The sequence below is a fragment of the Falco peregrinus genome, chromosome 9, assembly GCF_023634155.1.
Source record: "Falco peregrinus isolate bFalPer1 chromosome 9, bFalPer1.pri, whole genome shotgun sequence".
Taxonomy (NCBI): domain Eukaryota; kingdom Metazoa; phylum Chordata; class Aves; order Falconiformes; family Falconidae; genus Falco; species Falco peregrinus.
This window is the reverse complement of record NC_073729.1, coordinates 30,521,949-30,548,699: the sequence shown is the minus strand read 5'-3', so window position 1 is coordinate 30,548,699 and position 26,751 is coordinate 30,521,949. Positions and strand designations below refer to the sequence as shown.

General features: G+C 43.2%; 1 protein-coding gene across 5 annotated transcripts in view; it reads right to left on the bottom strand.

Annotated features, from left to right (window-relative positions):
- Positions 1-26,751, bottom strand: part of NFATC2 (nuclear factor of activated T cells 2) — a 101,178-nt gene that overhangs the window by 32,382 nt on the left and 42,045 nt on the right. For all 5 annotated transcript variants that reach the window (XM_055814188.1, XM_055814186.1, XM_055814183.1 and 2 more), the window contains exons 6-9: positions 19,675-19,815; positions 4,854-4,909; positions 3,797-3,923; positions 1,511-2,206 (exon numbers count right to left, since the gene is read on the bottom strand). In XM_055814188.1, coding sequence (XP_055670163.1) covers positions 1,511-2,206; positions 3,797-3,923; positions 4,854-4,909; positions 19,675-19,815 — 1,020 coding nt within the window. The remainder of the gene's footprint in view (positions 1-1,510; positions 2,207-3,796; positions 3,924-4,853; positions 4,910-19,674; positions 19,816-26,751) is intronic.

The window sequence follows — 26,751 nt, the reverse complement described above, 5'->3', positions numbered from 1 at the left end:
TGAAATTAATTTTGCAGTCCATTTGGGGAATTCATTTAAGTGGACTTTGGCTCAGCTCTGAAGTTTGATAGGTTTTATTTCAAGATTCTTTCTTTTTTAGTTCTTTTACAAGGTTTGTACCCAGTATTTTTAGAAACATGGAAGAATCTCTCAGCTCCTCATATTTAAAGTACCTTAAAACACAGTGTTCAATTTTGCTATTAGAAATATTATCTTGCTTTGTTATCGTGCCCCACTCCCTGAATGGGCAGTGGATTTTACTTAGTCATTTTCTTGCAGATCCAGCAAATCTCCTAAATCAAATTCACTTCTAAAACCCAATTCAAAATTCCTCTTCAGACAAGGGGACCAGTAAAAACTCTCCAGATTGTACTGTCACCAAATGGCACCAAAGCTGTAGCAACCACATTTCAAACACAGACTAACAGACAAAACCATCCAAACTCTACTCTGCCCACGAAAACAGCAATGAAGACTGTACATGATACAGCCACAGAGCACTCGGTACCCAAGATGAAGAAAGTAAACTTTCACAAGCGCAATTTCACAACTCTAGGTGAGTAACTACAGTAAAAACCCAAACTACTGGGTGCTTACAAAGCACATAACAATGCACATTCACAAGATCAAACCATGCATGCAATTGCCTAGACTAAGAGGACAGCAGCTGTGAATATATGTGAAAATCACGTCTGTACTTCATGCATAGATCTGCAGCAATATATCCAGCAACCTCACTCTGCTCCCACTAAAATCAATGTCGGGTTTGCTACTGGCCTGTTTGAATGCAGCGTCCAGCTGCACTATTAACTTTGCATTGATTTCCTCTTGCAAAGAACATACTTTAATAAAAGAACCGATCAACCAGATTGCCAATAGCTGCCTACCTAAGAATAAGCAGGATATGTTCAAAGAAAGCTTTACGCTAACTTGTATTCATTTCTAAAGGCTAAATCTGCTGGCTCACAACAAAGAAACATCATTGTTTTACTTATCAATGTCCTACTGTTCATCTAGAACATCTGCAATAGTTTCGCCTGCAGCACTACCCCATTCATTACAGGCCTTGATAGACTGTTCAATGGGTGCTTTTTTTGGTACAAAATGTACAAAAGCATTTTACAAAGTGGACTGTGCCCTGATATGAATAATAAAAAAATAATTTAAAAGTGCATTTTGTTTCAGATTCTCCATTTTCCAAACTAACCTTTGGCAAATGGAAACAAAATGGCAACAGCTTGAAACCTGACAGCTCACGCCATGGCACAAAGCAAGACAGAGGGTTTCTGCAGAACACTATGTTTTTGCTCAGTTGCCAAAGTGCTTCGCCATTTACCAAAAATGCAGTTGATGAAAGACCAAAATGCAGCATGAGCAAACAGCAAATATCCACACCCATCAAAATGAGGCCACGCTGGTTTTGCGCTGAGGAACAGGTGGGATTTATAAGTCCTAAACTTCCCCCCTCCCTCCAACAAACCCGCCCATAGGAGAGAAGAACAGTGCTTACCATCATCCAGATACGCTTGGTCCAGATTTTGTTCCTGTTTTATAGTGACTCCAGCTGGTAACACTTCTTTCTGGTCGCTAACTGGTGGTCCATTTTTTGCTGCTCGCTGGCCAGAGGCTGTCTGCTGCTGAATCACTGTAGGGTATGAACTTGGACTTAACCTTTGTGCTTGACCGACCTGGGGCTGGCTGGATCTTGCAACATTGGATGTAAAATTTTCACAGCACATGATGTGCTGAAATTCTTGGTGACTTCCACACCTCAGTTGCTGATTGGTTGGAGAATAGTGAATCACTGGAGAAGACTGCTGGTTGCCTGGAGAGTGGTGGAGCACTGCAGAAGTTTGGCCTGGAGAACCAGCGTGCACCAGCACTGACCTATGGGCATCTGAAATAGCAACTGGAGTAGCCATCAAATTGGATTGCTGGTAGCCCAGTTGGCTCGGGCTAAGGCTCTTGCTTCTTTGGTATATTACAGCGGCTGGATTCTGCTGATGGTATCGAGAATCAGGAGAAGAAAGGCCTGAGCGCAACTGCTGGCAAGGAGCCATAGTGGCCACAAGACAGGAAGGGGATTCGGTGACCATTGTATGCTGTGAATAGTAAGGCTGTGTTACTGTTCCCAGACCACTGTGTACTGTATTGCAGATTAAGGCTGGATCATAGTCATCAATGGGCTCTGTTTTGATTGATGGTACTAGAATAAAGCATGCAAAGGACATTATTCGTAACAAGCTGATAAGAAACAGAGAGGTTTTCCTTGAAGTAATAAGAGATTTAAGCCATTTACAAGATTTGCGTGTGCAAGCTCATATCTCGCAGGCACGGAATTTAATAAATCACATATATGCAATCATGGCAGTCTCTCTTGAATGCACTCTGTACTAAGAGGCTCTTGAAAATCTTTAACGAACTACTTAACCACTGATTTTTCAAAACTGTAAAACTGAATACTTTCGCTCATATTTTAATTCATTTAAGGGTCATTCTGGAACATAAGCAAAAGAAGAAGCCATAGACAGGTGCTTCATGTAGTACTTCCATTGCAAAGGAAGACTGAATAAATAGAAATCCTATGACACATAGAACTCCTCATTTTTCTGTTAAACACTTAACTAGTGACCAAAGGCAGAGATGAACTGTTCTAAATTTTCTTTTTAGTTCCTTTGCTGCACATAACTTCCTCACCACTGAGAGCTGACAACATTTCTGATACCATCATTTAAAAGACCACGATTTAGTAAGAGTTGTGTAAATCTTGGTCTGGATAAATGGTGGTCTTCTACAGACAAATTCTCATATTTCTAATGATTTTTTTTTTTTTGTCAAATCTTCCCCAAAACTCAGTACAGAAATATCATACAAAAAAACCCATATAATGGTCATGCAACAGGGTTGTTTTCTGGAAGAGTAAGGATTCCTTTACTGAAGTGGTCTATTTTAGGGATCATATTGAGATAACATTGTATTTAATACTATTCCACGGCAGAACAATTTAGCAAGTATACAACTGTTCACGTTGGTGATACCCTACACAGTTCATAAATTCAAGTAGAGGACCAGAAATTTTCAGGCTGGAGGAGACCAAAATAAGAATCAGAGTTAACGTTTGCCTGTCCTTAGAAACTAGTCAAATTAAGACACCATTTGAAGTTTGCATAAAATATGGTACTGTTGGTTTATGCTTTCTGGTTTCTGCAAACACAATACACTGATTTTCTCACAATATTTTTCTCCCAGACAAAGCTGAGAAATTCTGGGAATCTCATTAGTAATCCTATTGCATTTATTGTGGCATGGCTCACCAATTCCCAAGAGGGAGGACATCAGAAAAGCATTCATATTTTTCTCAACCAGTCTCATTCTGAAGAATATATATTTCATGTCTTCCTCCATACCAAGCCCTTGTTACTTTCCCAGACCTGATGTTATCTTACTGTCGTACATGTCAGCTGGGGAAGGCAATGCTCATGGTTTTCACAGGGTCACATCATGTCACAGACTGAGTCTGTTCCCACTAAGGCTGGCTGTTGGCAAACTTCCCTCAAGTGAATGGGGCAGCATCAGCCTGTTACCAAGACAACTGTCCCCTTAAATTTATGGAAATTCCCCATCATAAATCACATGCATCCTTTAAACCAAACAGTTGTTCAGTGCTCAGCTGCACTCAGCTGAATTAAATTAGAAAAATTTAGATCCTCATATAACAGCAAGAAAACAACTTAGCAGAAAGTAAAATCTTGCTCACGAGAACTAGGCAACAACTTGCTCCGTCCTTGAGAATTACCTGGGTGATAGGTAAAATGCTGGGGTTGGCTTCTTTTTCTTTTCCCATTGATGACGTAGAAATTCACCTTCACAGCTGTGCGAATGTGCTTGTTACGGTACTCCGGTATTTCTACAAAAAGCATGCTCTGAAACAACAAAAGGTGACAATTTAGAATTAGTAACTGAGGCTGACCAGAGATTTTTGCTTGCATCTCCCATGTTACGCATCCAGGCATAAAGGAAGAGAAATCTTCCTGTTTATCCTATAAAAAAAGAGTATGAAAAGAAGAAAGGGAAAAAAGGGCAGACGGTGAAAGACTAGAAGATTTTTGGTACTAGGAAGCTGGTTTCTGTGTACTCTAGCCTCTCTTGCATTTGATGTTGTCTTGAACTTGGAGAGAAAAGTCTCGGCTACAAATAAAACACACAAAACTGTGATAAATACAGCAGCCCTGTCAATCACACTGTGCTTGGCAAATGAGTATGTATTGCAGAATTCTCTCTTTTTGTTGGAATAAACTTGATTATTCTATAGGCCTTTTACTTATACACAACTGGATCCTGCTTCCATGGAAATTAACAGCAATTCCCCCGTTCTCTTCCGCAAGGGCAGGCATGGCCCATGGCAATGTAAGTGCTAGCTCCTAAATGCACTGAACAACTACAGTAAGGTCCCATTAAGCAATGTGAACAAAGAGGCTCATTCCCTTGAAAGATCAATGCTCATTTTAAACACTTTAGTACAAATCCTGCCCTGCAAAGCACAGAGCACCCAAGACTTCCATACAGGCGAAAGGAAGTCAGGACAGCCAGCATCCTGCAGAGGACTGGGCTGATACAATAGTCTTCTGCAAGAACAGAAAATCTAGCAGTTATTCAATTTGCTGTGGGTTACTGCTAAATGAATAGTTTCTTTTTGCAACACATTTACTGCTGAAGCATTTGACATTTGTTCATCACAGCAGTAAGATAGCTGCTCTTTCTACTTTTGAGACGCTCTTTGAAAACTACCCCTTGAATACAACTTGCTGTCTGAGAAGCTCAAGGAGAGGACATCCAATGTTTTGCATACTTACAGGCTGGCTTTTATCTTTGTCCACTGTTGCCTCCATTTCCCAGATCTGCTGCCCATCTAGAAGAATATCACAACATTAACCTCACCGTATTTTTTTTTAAATCATAAAGCTTGACTCAAAAAAAGGAGACAAATTAAGAGCATCAAGTTAGCAAAGCTCTCAAAATGGACTTAATTTTAAGCACCTTCCCAGTCCTAACCAAAACAACAGAATTTAATTCGAACACATCACTGAACACTTCTCTCGCCAGGAAAAAGCTTACATACATATTAAAATTAAACGTTAATGTAGAAATTAGCCAAACTGAGGAATGAAATATTTAGCACAGGTGCAACATCTGCTTTTTTAACAGACTTGATTTCAGTCAGCTTGACTGACGGAGAGCATCAGAAGGTCAGAGAACTTGTCAATGGTCACATTTGGTCAGCAGCTCAGCAAACTTTCCGCTATTTTAAGCTAAGACCACATGGCTCCCCACCAGTGTGGTTAAGTGGTGGAATGGGCGAGGAGGTGGTGAAAGGACTAGCTAAAAATCAGATCTCGTATGGGGTGCACGGAGATGGAAGCAAGCAAACTGAGCCACTTTGGGGCGGATACTTAGAGGTGCTGCACAGCGAAACTGGCAGATGCTCTGAATTCTCACAGGCACGTAGGTTTTTCTAGAAGTAGTTCAACAGGGACAGATTCTTAACATAATTGGGAAACCAGGTATATAGAGTGCACAATTTCTGTTACGCATGCCCTCTCACTATTTATACTTGTTTCTTAATACGTGCAATATGAAACCTCAGCACGTGATATTTAGCAATACATCTCCTCCAATCTAGGAACAAGCCCAACCTCTCAGACAGCAGATCCACACCTCAGCACCAGCACCACTGTGGGCTGTGACAGAGTGCCACCAGCAGTCACAAAGTCACTGTAAAGCACTAAATAGTCACCGTACTCGGTGTAAAAGCACCTCATTGCACGTGCAACAGCCTCTGCCTCTGAACCACTGGAAGCGTTTCTGCTCTTAATTACATCCATGCAGCTCGCCTCCGTTCTGAGTTACACAAAATTGTATTTATAGAGGAAAATAAAATTTGATCCCCTTGTATGGAATACCACCAAAGTAACCCCGGTGTTATAAGAGTCCATTGGTAGTGACAGGACATTTGTACACCGGCTGGGTGCTTCATCTGGCTACAAATGTTTCTTTAATCTACTGTCACCCACACTTCCCAGAAACATCTTTTAGCAATGCCTTCCTTATTACTGGTTTGTTGGTTTTGGTTTTGTTTTTTTTTTTTGTTAGATTTTAATCTCTATCCCTTTGATTCTTCTATTCTGCTGAGCCTTTTAGCCAAGCAATTTGCAGAAGAAAAATACTGATGGGGGGAAAAAAATTGCCTCATACCTTTCCGAAAGCTTGATTTTGATTTTAAAATGAATAGGGGACACGTATCCAAACAAATCGACGTGACTGAAAATCCTGCAGCCGCTAGGCTGGTGTTTGCTTTGGGGGGGAGGCAGCGCTGGGGCGCTCCGGCGGGGGTTCCCCAGGCTGCACGCCTGGGTCTGGCCCAACAGGGGTGGAAGGCTCCTAAAACCAGCCCTTCTCACAGGACTGTTTCTTTTTCCCAATTCTTGGAAATTCTGCAAGAGCTGCTTTTGTCCTCTTGTTATTTAAGTACTTCTGCTTCTGGCGAAAAGGGAAATGAAAGAGTAGTTTTAAATGCATTTTGCATTTTTTCTGTTGTTTTCCTCTTTGTTCTCTGCTGGGCGCAGAGGATGAGCTGACAGATGTGCTGGGCTCTCCGGGCAGCCCCTGGCTGAGGGACCCCAGCCCCCGGAGGCCCTGCCTGCCCCAGCACCGCGGCCCTTCAGCCCAGGGGTCCCCCCTGCCTGCCCCAGCACCTGAGGCACCTCTGCCACTTCAGGCCCTAAACACTGACAAGGGAGAAGAGGGGGTTTCCCTGAGGCCACTGAGGATGGGCTGGCTCCCCAGGGTGTTTGGGCAGGGTGTGCAGCTTGTGGTGGGGCAGGAGCAGGGCACAGCGCTGGCTGGGCCTCCTCATCCCCCATCCTTCCCGCTGGGAAAGCGGAGGCAACTGAGGAGCAGCTGGAAGTTCGGCCATCGGTTACCTGTGAGGAAAAGTCTCACAGCGGTGAGAGGGGAGAGAGCGCCCAGGCCTCCAGCACCTCACACAGCTACTGCCGCAGCGTTCTGGTGCAAGGAGAAAATGCCACATAACTCTGACTTTTTCCCTCTTTGTTTTTTTTGTTTTTGTTTTTTTTTTGTTTGTTTGTTTGTTTTGGGGTGGTTTTTTTGTTTGTTTGTTTTTTGGTTTTGTTTTTGTTGTTGTTGGATTGGGGTTTTTTCGGGGGGGGGTTTGGGGGTGTTTTTTTTAAGTGTTTCAAGTTCCCCACAGTGAGTCAGTTGTCTTTTCTACAGGAACACGTGGATTAGTGACGGGCTGCTGGAGCAGAGGTGGCCTAAGCAAGCTCTGTAACTAGAGCCGGCAAGGCTCTCGCCCCCTTCGCTGCTCGGCCCTCACAGCCCAACGGGCCACAGTGCAAAGGAATGGAAAATACTTCATTATTTAACAATAAGCATTCACTTCGGCTGCTGCTCTGGGCTGTTGCAGGTTAGATCTATAGCACTGTTAACACAGCTAACTCTCCACCCTTGTTGAGATAGTAAATGTCGCAGGGAAGCGGGAAGCCAGCAAATACTGGGGGTTTAATCCAGGAAATACTAAATGTGTTGTGTGACAACAAGGCAGCAAATACTTCATGAGGGGATTCCTCTTCCAGGTGATCTTTGTGAAAAGAAACCATCATAGCATGCATTAAGGAACCTCTCCACACCCCTCAAAAAACCCTCAAAAGGTAAATTTTTACAGTTCTCTGAGGAAAAGAGGAGGGAAAAAGGAAACAACAAAATATGTCATAAAATAAGAGCTCCAACAGAGACACACATTGGGAACTGTCTAAGCAATGCAATATGAAGATGTCCTGACAACAAGGACAGCCAAGCAGGAATAGTTGACATTGGTTTTCCTCCAGGCAGAATGTTTTCATCTTTCTTTCTGTACTGCTAAATTCAAACAGTCTGTGCAGATACAACAGCACTAACTTCACAAAGAAGGTAGAAATTAAAAGGGTTTGTTGGTCCAAAATGCATAAAATAAAGGAGAAACGGGCCTCCGAGTCATTTGCTGCATTCAAGAGGCCTGTGAAGCACATGCAACCACAATCACAGCGGATTTGATTTAGTAACCAAGCCACTGAAACTGCACTAAAAGCTAATGAAGCCAACCATAAAAATCAAATGATGTTTAGGCTGAATCCAAAGTCTGTGGGGATTAAGAGTAGGGACGAGAAGAAGCCCAACCAAACAAGAAATAAATTCATCTGGGGTTATCATGCTAATGATAATAGATGCTTCTGTTTGGATATATTCATGCTCATAGCAGCTAAACAGGTTTCTAACAGATCTGTCAGCAGCAGCAATCCCTGTTCTTTAAGCACCGATGCCCTGTTGAATATAACCACTCTGCGGCTCACTCCCTGACCTTTCTGCTTAAATATCATGATGTGACTCCATCTGTCTCACTGCTTCACTTTAGCTTGAGACAATCAATATTTGCTTTTCCTTTAACCCCTCTGGATATGCACATTACGGTGAGCTTTTGGCAGAAGGATGACAGAGGCTATGAATAAAATGAAAAATACAACTGCATTCAGAAACCTCTCTCTACTTTAAGCTATCCTTTTTGCTGGTAATGAAAAGAAATCTTTTGATTGTGCACACTCAGAGAGTTAATGGAGAGCAGGAGGAATAAACTGAGAAGTCTAAGGCCCATCTGTAGGACAATTCAAGGAAATTTTGAACAGAGAAAACTTGACCAAACTGTCAACACATCATCTTTAGAATGTGCATAAATGAGAAATTTTTTTAGGAGGAAATTAAAGTGGATGTTTGAAGAAAGTCATCAGCAAAAATGGGATTTTTGTTGTAAGGATGTGCTAAAAATCATAAAGCTGATATGACGGCAGAGCACAGCCCCCAGTACAAAACACATGTCACGACCTGGGTATGCTGAAGTATTCTCCAGTGCCAGTGTTGCAACCCAGACGGTGCCTAAACATTACAGATGCATTCTGCTTTGAGCAGGAAGCTGTGTTCAACAGCCTCCCGAGGTCCCTTCTGTCCTTAATTACCCTGTAAGTCTGCCATGCCACAAACGGGACAAATGACTGGTCCCCTCCCTGATGACAAACTGAGAAGATTAAGCCCCATCTTGACTAATAACTTAAAGTCTACAAGTACAGATAGCTGATTATCGCATATAATTAAACCTGCTTTGACAGTGGAGAGGTAAGAAACTACAAAAGAGCAACAGTATCGGTTTTGCTAAGTACTGTAAGAGTGTGAGCACACAGACACAGAGAACGTGCACTCTGTAAGTGGCATTCAGCACTGGGCTGTCCTGACAGCGGTGCACGCCACCCAGAGCACAGCAAGGATGTCCCAGTACATGTGTAGATCACACAGGAACCTGGTGCCAGATCCGCATGTGTGGTGTGTCTCGAACTCTACCTCCACTATGGGGAATTCAATCTATGCCTCCAAAAAGAGCAGTAGTTCCACTAAAGATGATAAAATATTTTTGGATTTAGACCCTGAGGTCTTACCGGCCATGGCTGCCTCATGCAATATTTTTACTGTTGTGGTTCCCTGCTCATTTAATGGTTTGTCTTAGTTGGCAAGTTTTTAACACCACAGGTCAGTGAAATGTTCAGAAAACAGATTTTTGTGCTGCTTCAGGGCTATGAGACTTAGCATTAAACCCTGATGAGAGATCTGATTGTGTCAGCACTCTTTGGAGGAATGAATGAGTTGTTGGAAGAAAGTAATTCTACCCTCTCTAACTCAAACTGTGATCATACCAAAAGTCTTGCTTCAAACTTTGGGGAAAATCAAAACGTCAGCCTGCATTAGGAACATTTTGGGTGATTCTCTGCAGCCCCTTATAGGGCTTTTTTTAATTAGCCAATTAAAGGTTTTCTGAACCAGTTACAGCCTTTACACATTATTCACGATCCCTTACTCATGACTTTGGGGTCAGTAACTAGCAGAGAAACAAACTTACTACTTTATTTGAACAAGCATGACTGATGGACTGAGAGGTTCAGGAAATTTTCTTTGCAGTCCTCTCCAGCTGAAGACTAAGTATACTATTGTGCCGATTCTGTATGTGATTCTGTGCCTGCATGTGATTTTATGCTTGAAAATGTACATTGCTTTTTCAGTCAAGCATTACACAAATTACTTAACGAACAACCTGTTACCTTTTTCCCAGACAGCAAACCATGCTAGTTCCTCAAAGAAACCGAGCCTGCTAGCTAGTGGGACAGCTGCTCCAACTCACATTTCTGCAGAGTTCGCTTTAGGCTTGCAACGAATTCTCCTTATTCACTGTGTTTCTTGGAAGGTTTTCCAAAAAAGCACAACAATTACCTCTGTCAGCTTTTATCAGTAGATGACAGGCATCTCTGGAAAATGGCCAAAGTTGTTTAGAATCATCCCAAGAACAAAGTAAACAACAAATGCTTTCCAGCAGAACAGACACCACTGCTGGGATGCAGAAACCTTACGGGTAGGGAAATGCTCACACAAAGTCTCTGCTGCTCTTTTCAGGGATGAATTCTGATTTCAGCTGGGAAGTTATTCTGCTTCATGTCAGTGCAACGTTGCCCAGCATCTGGTCTCAAGCAGTAGTCGCCTTCTAAGCTTTTACTTCAGAATAGTTTTCAAACTTTAAAGCAAACACAGCGTGAATGAATTTAAAACTCTGAAAAGTAGAGCTATTGGATTTTTCACTAAGCTTGATCTCCATGGATTTCTTTTTCTTTCTGAAGCAAGGCTTGCCACTGCAGTTAACGAAGCTCTGTTTATGATGAGTTGAGACCAGTGCCTTCATTTCACTGAGGACATAAGTTTGAGTCACCAAGGCCAAAGATACAAGTCAAGGTCTGGGAGGTAAAAGGCCAATGGATTAGTCATCCGCCATCCTGCCCAGCCCCAAATCTGACATTTTGCACAGTGAGAACAAGTCTAGAAAAGATTTCTCCCCATCTATTGTTGAGAAATTCAATTCACACTAAAATAATAAACATACAGTAGTTGAGTAGTGAAGCAGCAGGGGCAGTCTGTCATTCCAGAGCTCTGCCAAATGATTCCTTATGCCAGTTCATCAAAATAGATTTGTTGGTTTTTTAAGATTATATGTGTGTTTGTGTGTCTGTGTGTGTGTGTGTGTGTGTAAATTATTAAACAAAAACTTCTCTCAAAATAAAACCACTGGGAACCTCCATGTAATAAAATGAGTCACACCAGGATGCGATGACTAAGTGGGAGAATAGGGAATTCCACTCCCCATGCCAGCTTTCTACATGATCAATTTTCTGTCAACAGGTGATGGGAGCTTGTCTCTTTGCCTTTTGTTTATTCCAATAATTATTATTATTTTTAATATTCTTTTTAAACAATTAAGATTCAAAGCTGAATAATCAGGACCAGGCATACTTCCACTAGGCGCCCCCATAGTAAACAGCGAGCCAGGGAATGCAGGCCAGTAGTGGCTGCCTGTGTTAATAAGGATTTACCAGCTGTAAAATTCCAAAATCTTGTGTCATACGGGGAAACCTTCCAAAACACTGGATTCCACCCTGTCTCGCTGAGTCTCTAACAGCTATGGCAACTCCGTTTCTGCAGCCACACTCTTCTGCATTTTTGTGTGTGTGATCCTTAGATTTTTTCCTGTTTTGCAGTGTTTTTCTGGGATCCCCAGTTTAACATCTGACAATTGCCCCTTGGGATTACAAGAACACCTGGGCTAGGCAGCACATTCCAGCCAGGGGGCAAAACCTGTGTGCAGAAAGATTTGCTCAGCTTTCAGCAGCTATCATAGCAAGGAAAAGCAGAAGGTGTCCCATTTACCCTGAGCTTTCTAATTTGCACAACAGAAAACGCAAACTCTAATCCTCCTGATTAATACTTGTTACTCTTCAGAGTTCACAAATTGTAGGACTTGCTGAGACGTCTTCCTCTTTTGCTTAGAAAGAACAAACAAAACAGAAACTCAAAGAGAACAAAACCTCCCTGATCCTCCCCAGTTCTGACATCTTTTTGCAGAGAGAACTACCAAGCAGGCCCTGCGCTCCACTTTGCTGCCACCTTACTTTGGTGCACTGCAAGGCATGAGCAGGGGAGATTAACCTGGAAGGTGATCACCTTTAGCTAATGCAAAAATCAGGTGGGCCTCCAACAGATAAATTTATTCCCCTGGTTCATCCCATCGCTCTGCAGTTTTAGTGGAGAAGATATGCATTCAGCTTCAAATGCAGAACTTCAGCCACAGACCGCATGGAGCAGAGAAAATGCTTTTTCTAAAGTATCAAGAAAATAGCAAGATAGCAAATTTATTTTATATACTCTCTGTAGAACCTCACATGCTGCAAATAAATTGAATCACTTAAGACTACAGTAGCATTCTCAGTTTTGCTAACCCTGTAACTATTCCCAGATATTTGTGCTTTTTCCTTAGCCTTTCCCTTTAAAAAAAACGAAATTATAGTTTGGGTTCTTTTCCCCAGATACTGGGCTTTTGTCTCAGGTTAAGATGTCTTAAAAACCTATGTTGTAATGCATGTTCAGCAGTGGATTGCATCTGTGACTAAGTTATGATCCTAGTTCTAAGACACATCCCGTTCTTCTCCATTCTCCCTAACTTAAACCCTCTATTTCAGTTCATTGATTTAGAAATTCAGTGAGAGAACTGGGGCTTGGAGCTTGCATTAAATATTTGAAGTTGTTTACTGAGGTCAAATAGCAAACATCCCTTTCGAATGGATCCAGGAAAAAACTGACAGCTTTGCAAAAAAAAAAAATTTGGTATCTTTTTTATCTTAAATTTGCCTGAGAAAATTGCATCATTAATTTTCCATCACTAAGTTCAAAGAGATAATTGTTGAAAATATTTCGCTGTTTTCTGCATTCCCCAGGAGTTTTTTGATCATTCATGAAACTGTCAGACCACAAACAAGCATTTAGTTCCCTGTTTGGGGCACAGTTAGAAATTTCAGACTTGACACAATACAGAAGGGGAATATTGCTGTAGACAGTCTTACAATTTCCCGTCACATCTCTCACAGAGGACCATGATACTCAGTCCTGGCTCCTCACTATCATCAAAACCAATACACAAGCCACCTTCTAGTCACATTGTACCTGCCATAATGCTGTTCCATTATAGTTTTCTATAGTGAATTGTCCTGGCCAGAAGATTGTTTCAAGTCATTTGGCCAATTTTGAGCAGATATATATCAACTTACACAATTACAACACATATGGGCTGTAAAAGGCATCTACTGTATAGAAGAGGCACTTGCAATAGTGGCTTTACTTATCATAAAATGTCAGCCAGAACATGCCTTGGGATTCATGGGTCTGGGGCAACACTTACTGTGGACTCAGCCCCACCAGGAGCTTCAGCTCAAAGTAAAACATCACTCCTTTTAACTTCTTGCTTGTCTAGGCTGCCCCACTCTTCCCATTGTCACCTGGCAGCGTATATTCATTGCTCCAGAACTGATTGCTGAGGACTCCCACACCCCAGTAACAAAGAATTTACCCCATTTCACTGAACTCTTTGGCTACTTTTCATAAGCGGGTCCCATGCCCAAACACCCAGAAGTATTGAGTTCTTGATGCAGCTGCAGGCCAGAGGGAGTGATGTAAGAACTATAAATTCTTAATTTTCCATATTTTTTAAATCTATTGTGCCTTTTAACTCTAAATGTATAATTAACAAATCATCATTATTGCCAGCTATAGGTTGTGAATATAAAACCTTTCTAGGGAGCTGTGATTTCTTTTTAACTTTGGCAGGGGGAGGTACAGGAAGACTGATAACATCACTGGGTCCAACTTACTGTGCTTTATAAAACACAATTTTTTCTAGAAAGTGGAAATTCCAAAACCAGAAAACACTGCTGTGCTTATTTGCTAGTTTGTGATGCAGTGGGATACTGAAAAGTGCAAGTTTGAAAGCAGAATTGACTCTAGAGCCTGCTTGTTTGCTTCCAAAAGTGAAAGTAATATGTTTCAAAGAAATTATTTGCCCAGAGTTAAATAAGAAATGTAGAGAAGGGCTAGAAATCAGGGAGACACTGTAAAGCAGTACAGCTATCATCAGACTAGTTATTAACATTATTATTATTCCAGTGATAGGCTTGCCATTGCATAAGATGTAAACAAAGATATTGGGATAAAACAGGTACACGTGGCCATGGGTGCTTCTGAGCACACAAGCCACTGCAGTTAGCACAGCTGGATGCACAATGAAAGCCCATCTCCCACAGTGATCCCTGACAGACAGCAGCACATACATATACATCCGAGAAGCAGAGAGCCACCAACCTCAAAGAGGATGGGCACAGGCTGGACACTTGGTGCACATCCCAAGCAGAGTGATACTGCTCCTGCCGTGCATGAAGGCATGAATGCTACTGCGGTACCTGAAGCAACAAACTCTGTGAATCATATTTCAGATGTTTTAGTAAAGCTGCCAGGTATGCCAAAGGGGGTGCAGGATGGAGCCAGAGGAGGTACAAGATGGAACAAGAGGGAGGAAAGAAGAAAGACTTGTGGGTCTTGGTATCCTGTCAGTGGCACAAGCTCTGTGGTTCATTTCTAGGGTACAGAGGCAAGTGCCTCCATTCAGACATGGCATTTTGGGCACCATGCAGACGAAAGCCTCAACTCGCCACTGACACACTGAACACAATGGTCCCGATCTGATCCTGCCCTGTGGTGAGCTCTCCTGAAACCAATAGTCATCCAAGTATGTTCGAGCCCACCTGCTCTAGTTACTGGCGTCCTAAGAAACCACTGTCACAAAAAGATCACCAAGATGACAGACATGCAGAAACTCAAGGGAAAAAGAAACTAGAACTCCATTACTTGAATCTAGAGCTGGAAAGATTTATTTTTGTCAAATGGACTTTGAGTATCCTTGCTTCAGGGGCCTTGACAGCTGCATCGGTTCAAAGGGCACAGAGAGCACCACCTCTTCTCTTTACACTGCATGGCCAAATTGAAAGATTTATGGTGGATCTACTCCAAAAATGTACGCTTTCTGTTTGGGTTGTTCCTCCACCACCCACATTGTCCTAGCGATGATTCACGGTGTCCATGTGGCCACCATAAGAGTTTGGCAGGAGAAAGCACGGTCCGTTTGCACTTTTCTCCTAAAGAAACATGAAACTCCTCTATCACTCACAGCAGAGCAGCAGTAACCAGTACACAAATGGGAGTAAACACAATGCAACCAACAACATCTGACTTGCAAATTATTACATGACAATTAAAACAAATAAAAGGGGGAATTCCAAACCTTTTCTTTTTTTAACTGCATCGTAAGATCTGGGCCCCAAGCAAACACTGACACCCTTGACCTTTAGCATATTCCAAATCCATGATAGCCATAAGACTGCCTTTTAAGCTCTCTCTGCCAGATCAAAATTAAAAGAATACACGCACTTCAAACATTTCAACTGTGCAATCTGATCTAGTTGCTTCCCCTGACCTATTTTGATTTAGCTGGGCTCAGTTATGTGCCTTTAAGTTCAGATCTTAAAACTCCTTCAGCCAAACTCTGCTTTTGTGTGCCGGACTGACTGTACCGACTTCTGAATTCCCCTGGCTTACAGCAGCTACAGATTACAATCTTTCATCCGGAAGAGATAACCTTAAAAAGTACTCAAAACTGTAATGCTCACACGTTGGTAAACCTTATCATTAAGAAAATGAATGCTATGTATGCATCAGCATTTCAAATTACTTTATCCCCTCGCTCACACCCAGAGCACGGAGCTCCAGCCCCCTGAGTTCGCTTCCTGCTGCCATTTCCTGTCGCAAGCCTAAAATGAGAGACTTTGACAGACCTCTCATCGGCCAGCTCACTGCCACAGCCTGTAGTTCATGTAACACAAGGCAGTTATTTTCATAATGACATCCTAGCATAATGTGGGAAATATCCTTTATTTTCCAGGTATTTCAAGGGGAAAATATACATATCTGTAGTGCTGTGCAACAGGGAAATAAAAACCGTTCATTATTGTTCTTAGAAGTGTGTTGCATTTTGGTCACCAATATGAACAGTTCTACATTTCTCTGCTTTGCTAGTAGTGAGTGAAGAATCGCCTACAAGATCCAGAGGAAACTGAAATAGGTTTTGGGTGTCTGCCTGAGGGATAAAACCTAATTTACAATTGTGAGCCCCAACAGCAGTTTCTTCAGTTTGGTAAGGCACGCTGACTGCCACCTTCTCAGCACTTGCTTCATTGCAGACACTGATCCAGACCCCAGAGTCAAGGTGCACCCAGGCTTTGGAGTCTATGAAACAATTGACAGGAGAATATCTCACTGTACAAAGATACCTGCACAAAGATTTGGGGGGAAAAAAACAGTCTTGCTACTCTCATCTTAAACACTGGACAAAACAAGCCAAGTCAAGGAGCTCTATGGAGTACAGCATGCCAAAAGCTATTAGATGGTTATCTACACTACTGCTCTCACCCTTGTCATCACTAGATGGCAACTAGAGGCAAAACTGGTGACAAAAGTGGGAAATCCAAGTACCACTTGCTATCCCAGACAAGGCTTGTGAGCTGTCAAAATGAAACTCAAAGAAAACCATGTTTCTCCTGTGAGCTGAGTGCATCTTCCTGCCTTCACAAAGGTGTGATTCTTTCACAGGCTTGCCAGGGCAGCATCATGCTGTGGAAGAGGGCGCAACAACAACGGGGTCATGCCAGCGATGTGCTATCCACCCACTGGGATGTTTATTGTGGCTTACCTTGCTTCAGAGCAGCTTATCAGTGCTTTTTGCAAGGTGCTGTGCAGATCAGATCTGCAGCGAGTGAGCTCCCCGAGGCAAGTGCAGGATCCACCTCCTCCTTCCACCCAGTGACATTTCTAATTAATAAATCGGGCTGCAGAACCGGGCCTTTTTGTTCTGTGTTCATGCAGCCTAATACAATGACAACTAAACACAGCCATGGTAGTAATAATTAAAACTGTCTACAGTGTATAATGAGGGAAAATGAAAGTCACAGGTGCATAAGATCCCAATTTTCAGACAAGCTGAGACACTCGTTAACATCTGACAACCCAAGCACAAAAGCTTAATTCTCAATCTGCTGCCAGATTCATCGGCCAGAGTCTGATCAGCCTCTGCGTGATCTGCATATCTAGCTCAGCTTCTTAACCTTCCTCACCTTAGGATATACCTATCAAAGAAAGCATTCTTCACTTAAAAGCACTTCAGGGCATATCTGTAAGAGGCATCACTGTATCATAAAACACCGCATAGGTACAGAGAGAACTAGCTCGCCTTCAGCACGGAGCAGAGACCTCCAGATAACCCACTGCAAACTACACAGGCTTCCAATTCAGACCTCCCATCTGATTCTGGGCCTCCCATCCTCTAAAATCCCCTTCTGCCAAACATTTATTCAAAGTCCAGCAGACTGAGACTGCCTGCAGAGGCTGAGGGGCGGCGGAGGAGGCAGGATATGGAACACCAGCATGCAAATCCCTGCTCCAGACTGGGCACTGCCGCTGGGATAAGTAATGCCTCTCCGCTACCAGGAGGTAAAAAAAAGAAGAAAAAAAACCATGCAGTTTTCCCAGCAGTGAAGAAAAGCTTTAGATTTAGTGTGGAAAATGTTGTTGTTCTTTTTACTTTCTAACATCTATTCCAGCCAGAGCCTTCTCTGCTCTTATATGGAAACAGGGGCAGGGCATTTTGGATGTTTCCTCGAAATGGCATTAAGAGCTACCTCCTTTTAGTGTATCATCTCCTTTAGTTACTGCAAAACATTCTTGGGACAGGTACCATTGTGGGCTGCCAAGCATGTTCCCATGCACCTTCACGATTCGCTGACATCGACGGAACAGTGGCAGCACAGTGGGAAGGAATTAATACATGGGCTTAAGAGGAAATACAGGGTGCCAAGAAAATTGCTCGGACTGCACAGGCTCATCTGAACATTCGCAGTTCAGAGGCCCAGAGCCTTTCATTCTTGCTGTAAAATAGCATGGCTTGCTGGTGGTGTGGGAAGAAATTGGGATGCACAGCATGCTCTCTCCCCCCTCCATCACCAGCTGATGCCCACATACATTAATTTTTGGCTCTATTCTTACTCTTTGCCAAAGACATTGCCCCATAAACCATGCACACACTGTTCACTTGGGCAATGTAATTTCTTAAATCCCTTGCAAGTCACTGGATATATGGCTTAAGCTGCCTCTACCCTAGTTTATCAACAGAAAACTTAGGAGCAATATGTTTTCTTAACAGCACAAAGGGAACACAAAGTTTACATAAAACAGGCTGACGCATTTTCGTACTGCAGAGCGAGTCCTTTGTCTTATTGAAATCAACAGGAGTAAAGGATGGCAGAGTCTGGCCCTTCATATTTGCAAAGTGCTTTTTTTGATCCCCAGACAACATTATGATCCTTCCAGAGCACAGTATTTCGAATGCAAAAATCAAGCCTAATGAAGGGTAAGTTAAGCAAGTCCAGACAATTTACAAAGAAACAAATGTCCCTTTGCAAAAGCTTTAGAAAATCCAATAAAATACACATACTGTTTAGTGAAGTGAGATGAAATGCCTGCATGCATATGATAGTAGGAAAGAAACAATTCAGCTCTGAAGAAACAGGTAACTACAGCAGAATGCATTTTTTTTTCATTTCCTCCTGTAAACAAGAAAACCTGGATTTCTGCTGCCCACCCTAACGGTTAGATCACAAGCATATTTTCTGCAGTCAGGTATTCTTTGAGTTAGAAATCAAGTGATGTTTATTATAGCATGCCATTATGAAAACACAACACAGAAAGCTCAGGAAAGTCAGTAAAGGTGATGCTAGGCATCTAAATAACTCTCAGTAACCTTCTTTCTTCCTGTTATTTATTTATATTCATCCAATAATAGTCAGGACTTGGGACCGTCTTGTACTAGCTCTGTGCAAGTAGAGCAAGTGAGCAGACAAGACGAAGAGAGAGAGAATCTACAATCTGCCACCCATTCCCCCTTCATCGTTGCTCAAGAGCTAGCAAAATCACCTGAAAACTTTGTCAGAAAAAACTTTTAAAAGAAGCAGTTCTAATGGAAAAAAGGTAGCACTGGGCTGTAACGGGGCTTTTCTCTTTGAATTGAATCTGATTTGGTTTGCTACACTCTCAGCCTATATAAAAAGACCTGAAAAAATACGGAAGATCAAGTGATGTATTCCTGTATTTCAGTATGTGTATAAAAATAATTTTACTTTGATATAAAAAATACACACCGTATACATTTTCCCCCACAGACTTCTAAAGCGGAGACAACACAGTCTTTGCCCGTAGTTCAATAAAATCTTCATTTCCATTATGATTTCTACAATAGCGTTCACTGAACATGAGATCAAACAAGCACAGAGGAACATGTAATGGTGATCCTGTTTCTTTGACAACACATCCTGTTCCTGATTCCCAGTGTCTGTATTTTTGTGAATCAATAACACAAATATTTGTACCCGAGTCTAATTTTACTCACATGGTTAATCAAGTGATTTGGTTTTACTTACATGAACTTGAATGGGATTACTCAGTCGAGTAGAGTTACTCACGAGCACAAATCTTAGGATGAGACGAGACACAACAGCACTACAGATCTGTCTTATCCTATCAGGGAAAGTTAGAAAAAAAATGCCTTACCTGATGTTTTTTCTGTGAACACCACCTTGGACTCTGCTGTGAAATTCTGCCCTGTCAGGATCATCTGTTGTCCTCCATAAACGAGGCAGCTATCAATGTCTTGTCTTTCAACCATTGGAAGTTCATGAGCAGACCTTTGGGCTGTGGACAAATTGCAGACATGAATGAAACCAACTCCATTTTACCAGGACTTTCCAAATCTTCCCAAAATTGTCCACAGATCGATCTTGTCATCGTTACCATCCGTTGACTGCCAAAGCAGCTTCTCCAGGGTGCTAAATTTAGGTTTGAGAGGGAAAAATAAACTTACTCAAGGCATTTTATTTGGAAACATTCAGGAGCTGGCTGCAGCGTTTCAGCTGTGCTGGCCTTACTCCTCGTCCTTGAGAAAGGACAGCTTGGATGAATGAGCTGGAACTTGCCCATGCCTTTTTCCAAATAAATGGCCAAATTTTCAAGTGCAGGCACACTACCACCCTGGAGCCCAAAAATTCCACCTGCAGAGAGGATTCCACTGAATAACACTGAATTCCTTCAGGGGAAAAAAAATAATAAAAAAAAAAAGACAAAACCAACATCAGCTACAAAAGCCCACTGCCTCCTACAGAACAGGGACTAGGCTGGGCCTGGAACAGAACGTTTGGCAACAAAAGCACCATCTCCATGTGCAGGCACTGAGCCTTGTGCACACAAGAGGGGCAATCACAAAGCCACATTTGCGAGCAGGAATGGACTACTGCAGCCTGGGCTCTTTGCAAACATGTTTTGCAGAGGCCTGAACGTCTGAGGAGCAGGGCCCCGTGTTGCAGGCTGAGTTTGATTATAAAAGGCAAGGAAAGAAAAGGTAGGGCAGAATCCAGAGAGACATGTACGTGATCAAGGATTTCTAAGGTCTTTACTGTTCTTGGCCACAAACTTGGAGCATGACTTTGGCAAGTTATTCTCTCTTTCCCCAGCCAGAAAACCAGATAGCACCATCTCTCAACCTACTTTCTTCTCATCCCATTAAAACAGCCATTTGCATGGTCAGAAAAGCTTCGGAGAATCCCAGTCACCATCCCTACAAGCCCATTCCAACTGTTTGCTAACAAGCGTCAGGAGCCGAAGAAAGTGAAGATGTGAGAACTGTTCTCTGTAACGCAGACAGCTGGAAGATATCATGAGCTTCCCTGTGACCAGACCAGGTGGGCAGCAGTTTGGGTCTGGTGAACTGCGAGTTCATGACCTGCACTCAAACTCCTCCAGATTCATCCACCCCAACTGGAAAGGCCTCTAGAGGATGCCGCTCATCTACTTAACAGCTGCCTTGGCTGGATTTTAACTTTCTTTGACAAACAGCCTGCTCCCAAGAGACCCTGAGCACTTGTGTCTTCCCTTCACCAAACACCATTGGCTGCCGAGCCAAAAATAAGGAATTATTATCCTATATGTTCAGTCCCGGCCCTCCACTCACACACAGGCAAGGCTGTGCTTTCTGTGACCTGGTCCCAGCACCATTTTACTGCTGTGCAACCTTTAGAAAGCCAAAAACCCACCAGCTCTTGGCCACGGTGAGAGCTGTACGAATCCCCTCAGCACATGAAGAATATTTGGTGGGAAAATACAAGCATTAAACCTTTCAGACAGGTGTCTGTAGAAATGGGGAGCAACTTTTCTAACAAGGACAAGCTCAGCTGAACCCTTTCTGCCAGTCATGACAGAGTTTTTTCTCTTGTTAAAAATACAGATAATTCAGTATTTGTAACTTTACTGTGCCATTTGAGAGGCATTTTTGGAAATCTATTTAAAACAACCTTATGACTCATTGTTCCCTTCAAATATATAAAAACAGCTGGGCTAAGATACTGCCAATTAAGAATATACATTCAGATTATTTTCACAGAAGCTGCTAATTTCTTTCACATGGCTGTATGATTAATTCCTTTCCCTAAATTCTCAAAATTTTGATGAATTCATAATTGGATTTATCACAAACACAGATCTGTAACCTCAAAGGCTTAAGAGTAAATAGCAATCATCAAAAACATTCCTACAACAGTCAAAAGAAAATTAATTTCAACTTTGCCTTGGATGTTGTTTATTCCTATTCAATCCCCAACTTTCACTCCTAATGCATCCCAAGTCATCAAAATTCCAGATTTAACCTACATCTCCAGACTTCAGTGTATTAATAGAGAGCTTTGTACCTGACATCCCACAGACCAGTGGTTCTCAAGGCTTTTTCAGGACGAGGAAGGACAAATTTTAGCCTGGAAATAACTGTCTGACTCATCTTAATTACATTTGGATCTCAGCAAGCTGGAAATCACTGCTGAAGACCAAGCCTCTGTCCAACTTCCATAGAGCGCAGTGTTTGTGTATGCTGCGACCTACCAGGGAGCCGGGGAGGACAGCCGGTTCACCGGGAACGTGCATCCCAGCTCTTAGGAAATGCCAAAACCCCTTCTGCCATCCTCAGCCGAGCTGGGACAGCCTCAGCAGCACTGCCTGGAAGCCTGCGATGGGCAGAGGTGTTCCCCGATGCAGCTCCGTGCTGCCACAGCCCCATGGCCAGTAGCAGCCAGGCTGATGCGGAGCTGTGTTCTGGGATGGCTACACACCAGCAGGCTACAGGCATCTCTAAAACTGCTTCTGCCCTGACCCAGATTTGGGTGTACAAAACTTGTAGGTGTACAAAACTTGTGCATGCTTTATACGTGCTGCAGAATAACACCATTTGGAATTGTTTTAGCTGACTTTCTTAAAGCAGATAGCATGCTAAAGGAAAAGGTGGAGGAATATAGGTAACTACCAAGCACCAAGTTTCCTCTGTCCCATTCGCCTGCACTCTTCTCCTCCCACTTGGTGGTTTGCAAACCCTTTTCTAAAAAAAACCACTTTTCACTTCCAAGATATTTTTTTTTACCCAGGCCCATAAGAAGGTTTCAGCCCATTCCCCATTTCCACCAGTAATGAGTCTCAAGGTTCAGTGTGGAGCTGCCTCAGTAGGGTTACTTTTTTTTGCTCTGCAAGAAATATTAATTGCCAATAAATCTCCTTCCTCTAAGGCTCATGATGGGTGGACTGCATGCAGTAATTTCACACTATTCCTTCTCTTCCCCCAGGGGTTGGCACTTCATAAAGTGACCTACAGCTACTGGAGTTTATGAGCTTTGAATAAACAAAACACTGTTGATTTAACCAGTTGGGGTGTTTACTTTCAATAGCAACAGTTACTGACATAAGGCAGCAAAGCAAATGCTATAGAAATACTCACACTTGGCCTGAAGCAGTGTGTCAACCTATTAACAGGGGACATTATTTTTCTATTTTATTTGACTGTCTGCAAATCAAGATGTCATGGATACATGGTGCCAAGAAATACAATGCATGCAGCAACATAAGAGAAAGAGAGCTGCTGTCTCAGAGCGTTGCAGCACCTCCAGCGAGGCTCAGTCTGGGAGGGGAGCAGCCCCTGAGCTGCCACCCCTGCCCGTGCCACCCGGCAGGCCCACTGCTACCCACAGCCCACCCAGGCTCGCCTGCACCCGCTGCACGGGCACAGGGTGCTTGTCGGGGGCCGAGACACTATCTCCTTCCCTATGCCAGCAGGTGGAGGGAAGGTTTAGAAGGCCTGATCCTCTGGGTCAGCAGGCTGAATGCTTCACATGGGATGCACAAGCCTGGAGGCTGACTGTAAGGAAGTGGGCCAAGGCAGGGCAAAGGTGTTTCTGGCTTCTCCACCTCCCCGCAGCACCCATAACCATCCCTTTTTCAGCAGAGAGGCTATTGGGTTTCTAAAAAAAAAAAAAAAAAAAGGGATTATTTTGAGACAACTAATTACCTGGATAAGTCTGTTGTGGCTCCAAATCTCCCCCAGGAGAGTGTTGCCCATTGCTGCTAGCAGGTTCCAAGTGACAACCTCAGTTGTATTCCCTAATGTGCTCCTTAGGTAATCCCAGATCCACCTGAGTGCCCCTTTTGCTCCGTGCCACCCAGCTCTCCCCATCAGCACTCCTCCCGCACGCATCTTCAGGGACAAGCAGTTCTCGCCCTGCCTGAGCATCGTGTTTCCTTCCACCAGCTTGGAGGGCTTCCAAGTGCAGCCCTGTCTTGCCCAAAAGCTGACTCGTTTTATGAAAAGCCTTAACTGACGCTAAATGTCTCTTAACAGCCTCCAGAGAGGAACAGTCTCAGCAATCTCTCTCCCGCATGTGCAATATGGATGAGGGCTGGATCGGGTAATGTAAGCCAAGCAAAAACACTAACGTGATTTGCCTCTCAGGAGGAACGGGCTTGTGAACTCTGCGCAGGGCAGTGCGGGTCTGACCGACACTTCCAGGGCAGAGATACTCTACAGCCTCCGTGTATCCACGCACCATCTCAGTGCCACCTTCTGCAGGGTGGCTGGAAGCCTCCGTGAAAACCTCTGTGTAAATAGAGTCAAAAGAATAGCTGCTGGAGTCAAATCTGCTCTATGCTGTCTTTCTGACACCTGCAGCACTGGATCCAGAGCTTAGCCACAGCTGGCTAGCGTTCAGGACAGATCTTACCCTGGGCAATCACAAGAAGCAGGATTGAGGCTCACCTGCGGCAAAGCTAGCATTACCTCAAATTGCCATCACAAGCCAAGTAAAACCAAAAATGTGGCTACTTAAAAGAGGTGGGGTCACAACTTGCACCCCCAGTGCAGTAGCCTCCCCAGGGCAGATGTCCAGGTCCCTCTTTGGACCCACCCTGTCCTTACCCTGCCCAGGGCAGCCCCAGCCCATCTCAGCTTGCTGGAAGCCTTCAAGCTGGGATTCACCACGTCTGACATGTCTTTCCAAACCACCAAAGGCTCTTGGCTCTAACCACTGATTTCTGTTGGATCTGAGAAGAGCAGATAGAGCTGGGAGTCTGGTGCTAAAAAAAACCCAAACCCTAGAAGCAATAGCAGAGGCATAATTTGTTGTGGGATTAATTCTTCCACCTCAGTGCAAACCTTAATGAGCCAAAGTAAGTATTTCATTCCTGCTGTCACACTCTGTTTATTTACCACAAGCTGCCTGCCTGTGGTAGGACTGATAGGATAAGAGCTCCTGTGCCCAACGCTTATCCAACGCATTAATGTCCTGAGAGACTTTGATCTCATCCATCACAGGCTGAAGTGCCCTGAGCTCCCTGGTGGGACAAGGGGCAAAGGCTGGGGAGCTGCAGTATGGGAGCCAGGGGAGGACCAAGGGCAGGAGACACCTTTAGCGGGCAGGTAGCCATCAGCAAGGTCCCCTAGAGAGCAGCAGTCTTCTAATGGGTGGGATGCAATGATTCACCTCCTGGTAGGAGTATGGGACAGTGGATGGCTTAAGTGAGGATCAAGTAAATAAAGCAAATTTCCAACCCTCGCGATTAGATGGGAAACCTTGGAAATGTGATCTAAACGCTGTGAAAAGAAGAACCCAGTATGAATGACAACAGTTTCCAGTTTGTTGCCAGCAAGACTTAATCAGCAGTTTGTGCAGAGCCATCCAAGAAAAAAGCACCAAAAATAGAGGGCTTTTCTCCACCTTCTTCCCTGCACATAATTTATGATGTCCTTACGAAGGAGGAGTGACAAGCACTGATGGCAGTAGTGTCAGATAAGTATGATACTTTCTATGAACTGCAGCCAGCTCACCAAACCAGCGTGTGATTAATGACAGGAAAACCATGGCCTCGGTTCACTTGTCTGTCAATCATCTCTGTGGGTATGCACAGCACTTCCCTTTAATCCCTTGTGGAGGAGATCCACCGAGCTTAAATTATGCTCGGAAATCCATGCTCTGCGTAATATGCTGGGGTGCTTGCTTTTACCAACAGCCATATTGCAAACACAAAAAGTAAACAGGAGTTTATCCTCGCAGCAAGGCTTGCAGAGCCTGCTAAAAGGGCAGGCATTTTCCTTCTGTCTGACTCAGACTTTCCAGACTGAAATATTTCGGTTGCACATTAGACGTGGCAAATGTTGACAGAATTAGCTTCTAACTTCTGTGCTTTAGGAGAGAGAAAAAATTCACTTCAGAAAAAGCACTATTTTTTGTGTCAGCTGTATTTACAGCAAACTGTGTGAGTGTCTTGAAATGAAAGGGGCAAAAAATAGCCTTTAATTCAACTGGAAACCACGCTACTCTCATAATAATCATGGTTTATGGTTAAACCTGCACATGGGTATCTCCCATGTGCAAAGAGACCATTTGTTTCAGCCTTTTTATCTCAATAAACTAGGGTTTCTTCTTGCCTGCCATTGTATTCCAACCAGCACAACTCCCAGTCGAGGAAAAAGCACTCGCTGGTTTGCCAAGACAACATTCTTTTACATGACTAGCTCTTTCCTCTGTAGTTATTAATGTGTCACATATCAGAGGCTCAGATTGTCTAATATTATGGGAAAATCTACTAGAAGGAGAGAAAAATAAAGGAAACTTCCAGGGAAATTGATTAAAGGGAAATAAGATATTTTACCCAATTTAGTGGAACAAAATATGGTCAATAATAGAAACTATTTAAATTCCTCAGATGGACACACAGTTCTTTAGCAATAAGTTTTGTTTGTTTTGTTTTTTTACCACCTCGGAATATTTATTATAAGAACAAGATTTCAGACTTCTTCTCTCGTGCCAAGTGCAACTGTTTGCATTTTAAGGGATTCATGAGCACAGCTTTGTATCAGCCAACACGGATTATACGAAACACAAACTGTGACACACATCGGGAGAGTTTAACCAGGTTTCGTTAGAAGAAAAACTGTGACACAGCGTGGATGGTACTGCCAAGCCTACACTCACATCTCGCAGACACTTGCATAAAGCAGTCTTTGGTTGCAGACAGCATGGACTAAACCAAGCTGCCTTGCAGGTGCTTATGTGGCAGCTCTGACCTCCCTTCAGTACTGCTCCTTCTCTGCTCCGTGGATGCTTCAGCCCAGGGTTAGAAACAAAACTCCAGAGACCAATCACTCACTGACAAATGAGTTCCAGCTCATAGTGAAAAGTAAATCAAAGCGAATCAATAGAATTAATGTTACAGAAATTATCTTAACAGTTTGAAAATAATGATCAGGTCAGCAAACAGCAAACCCCT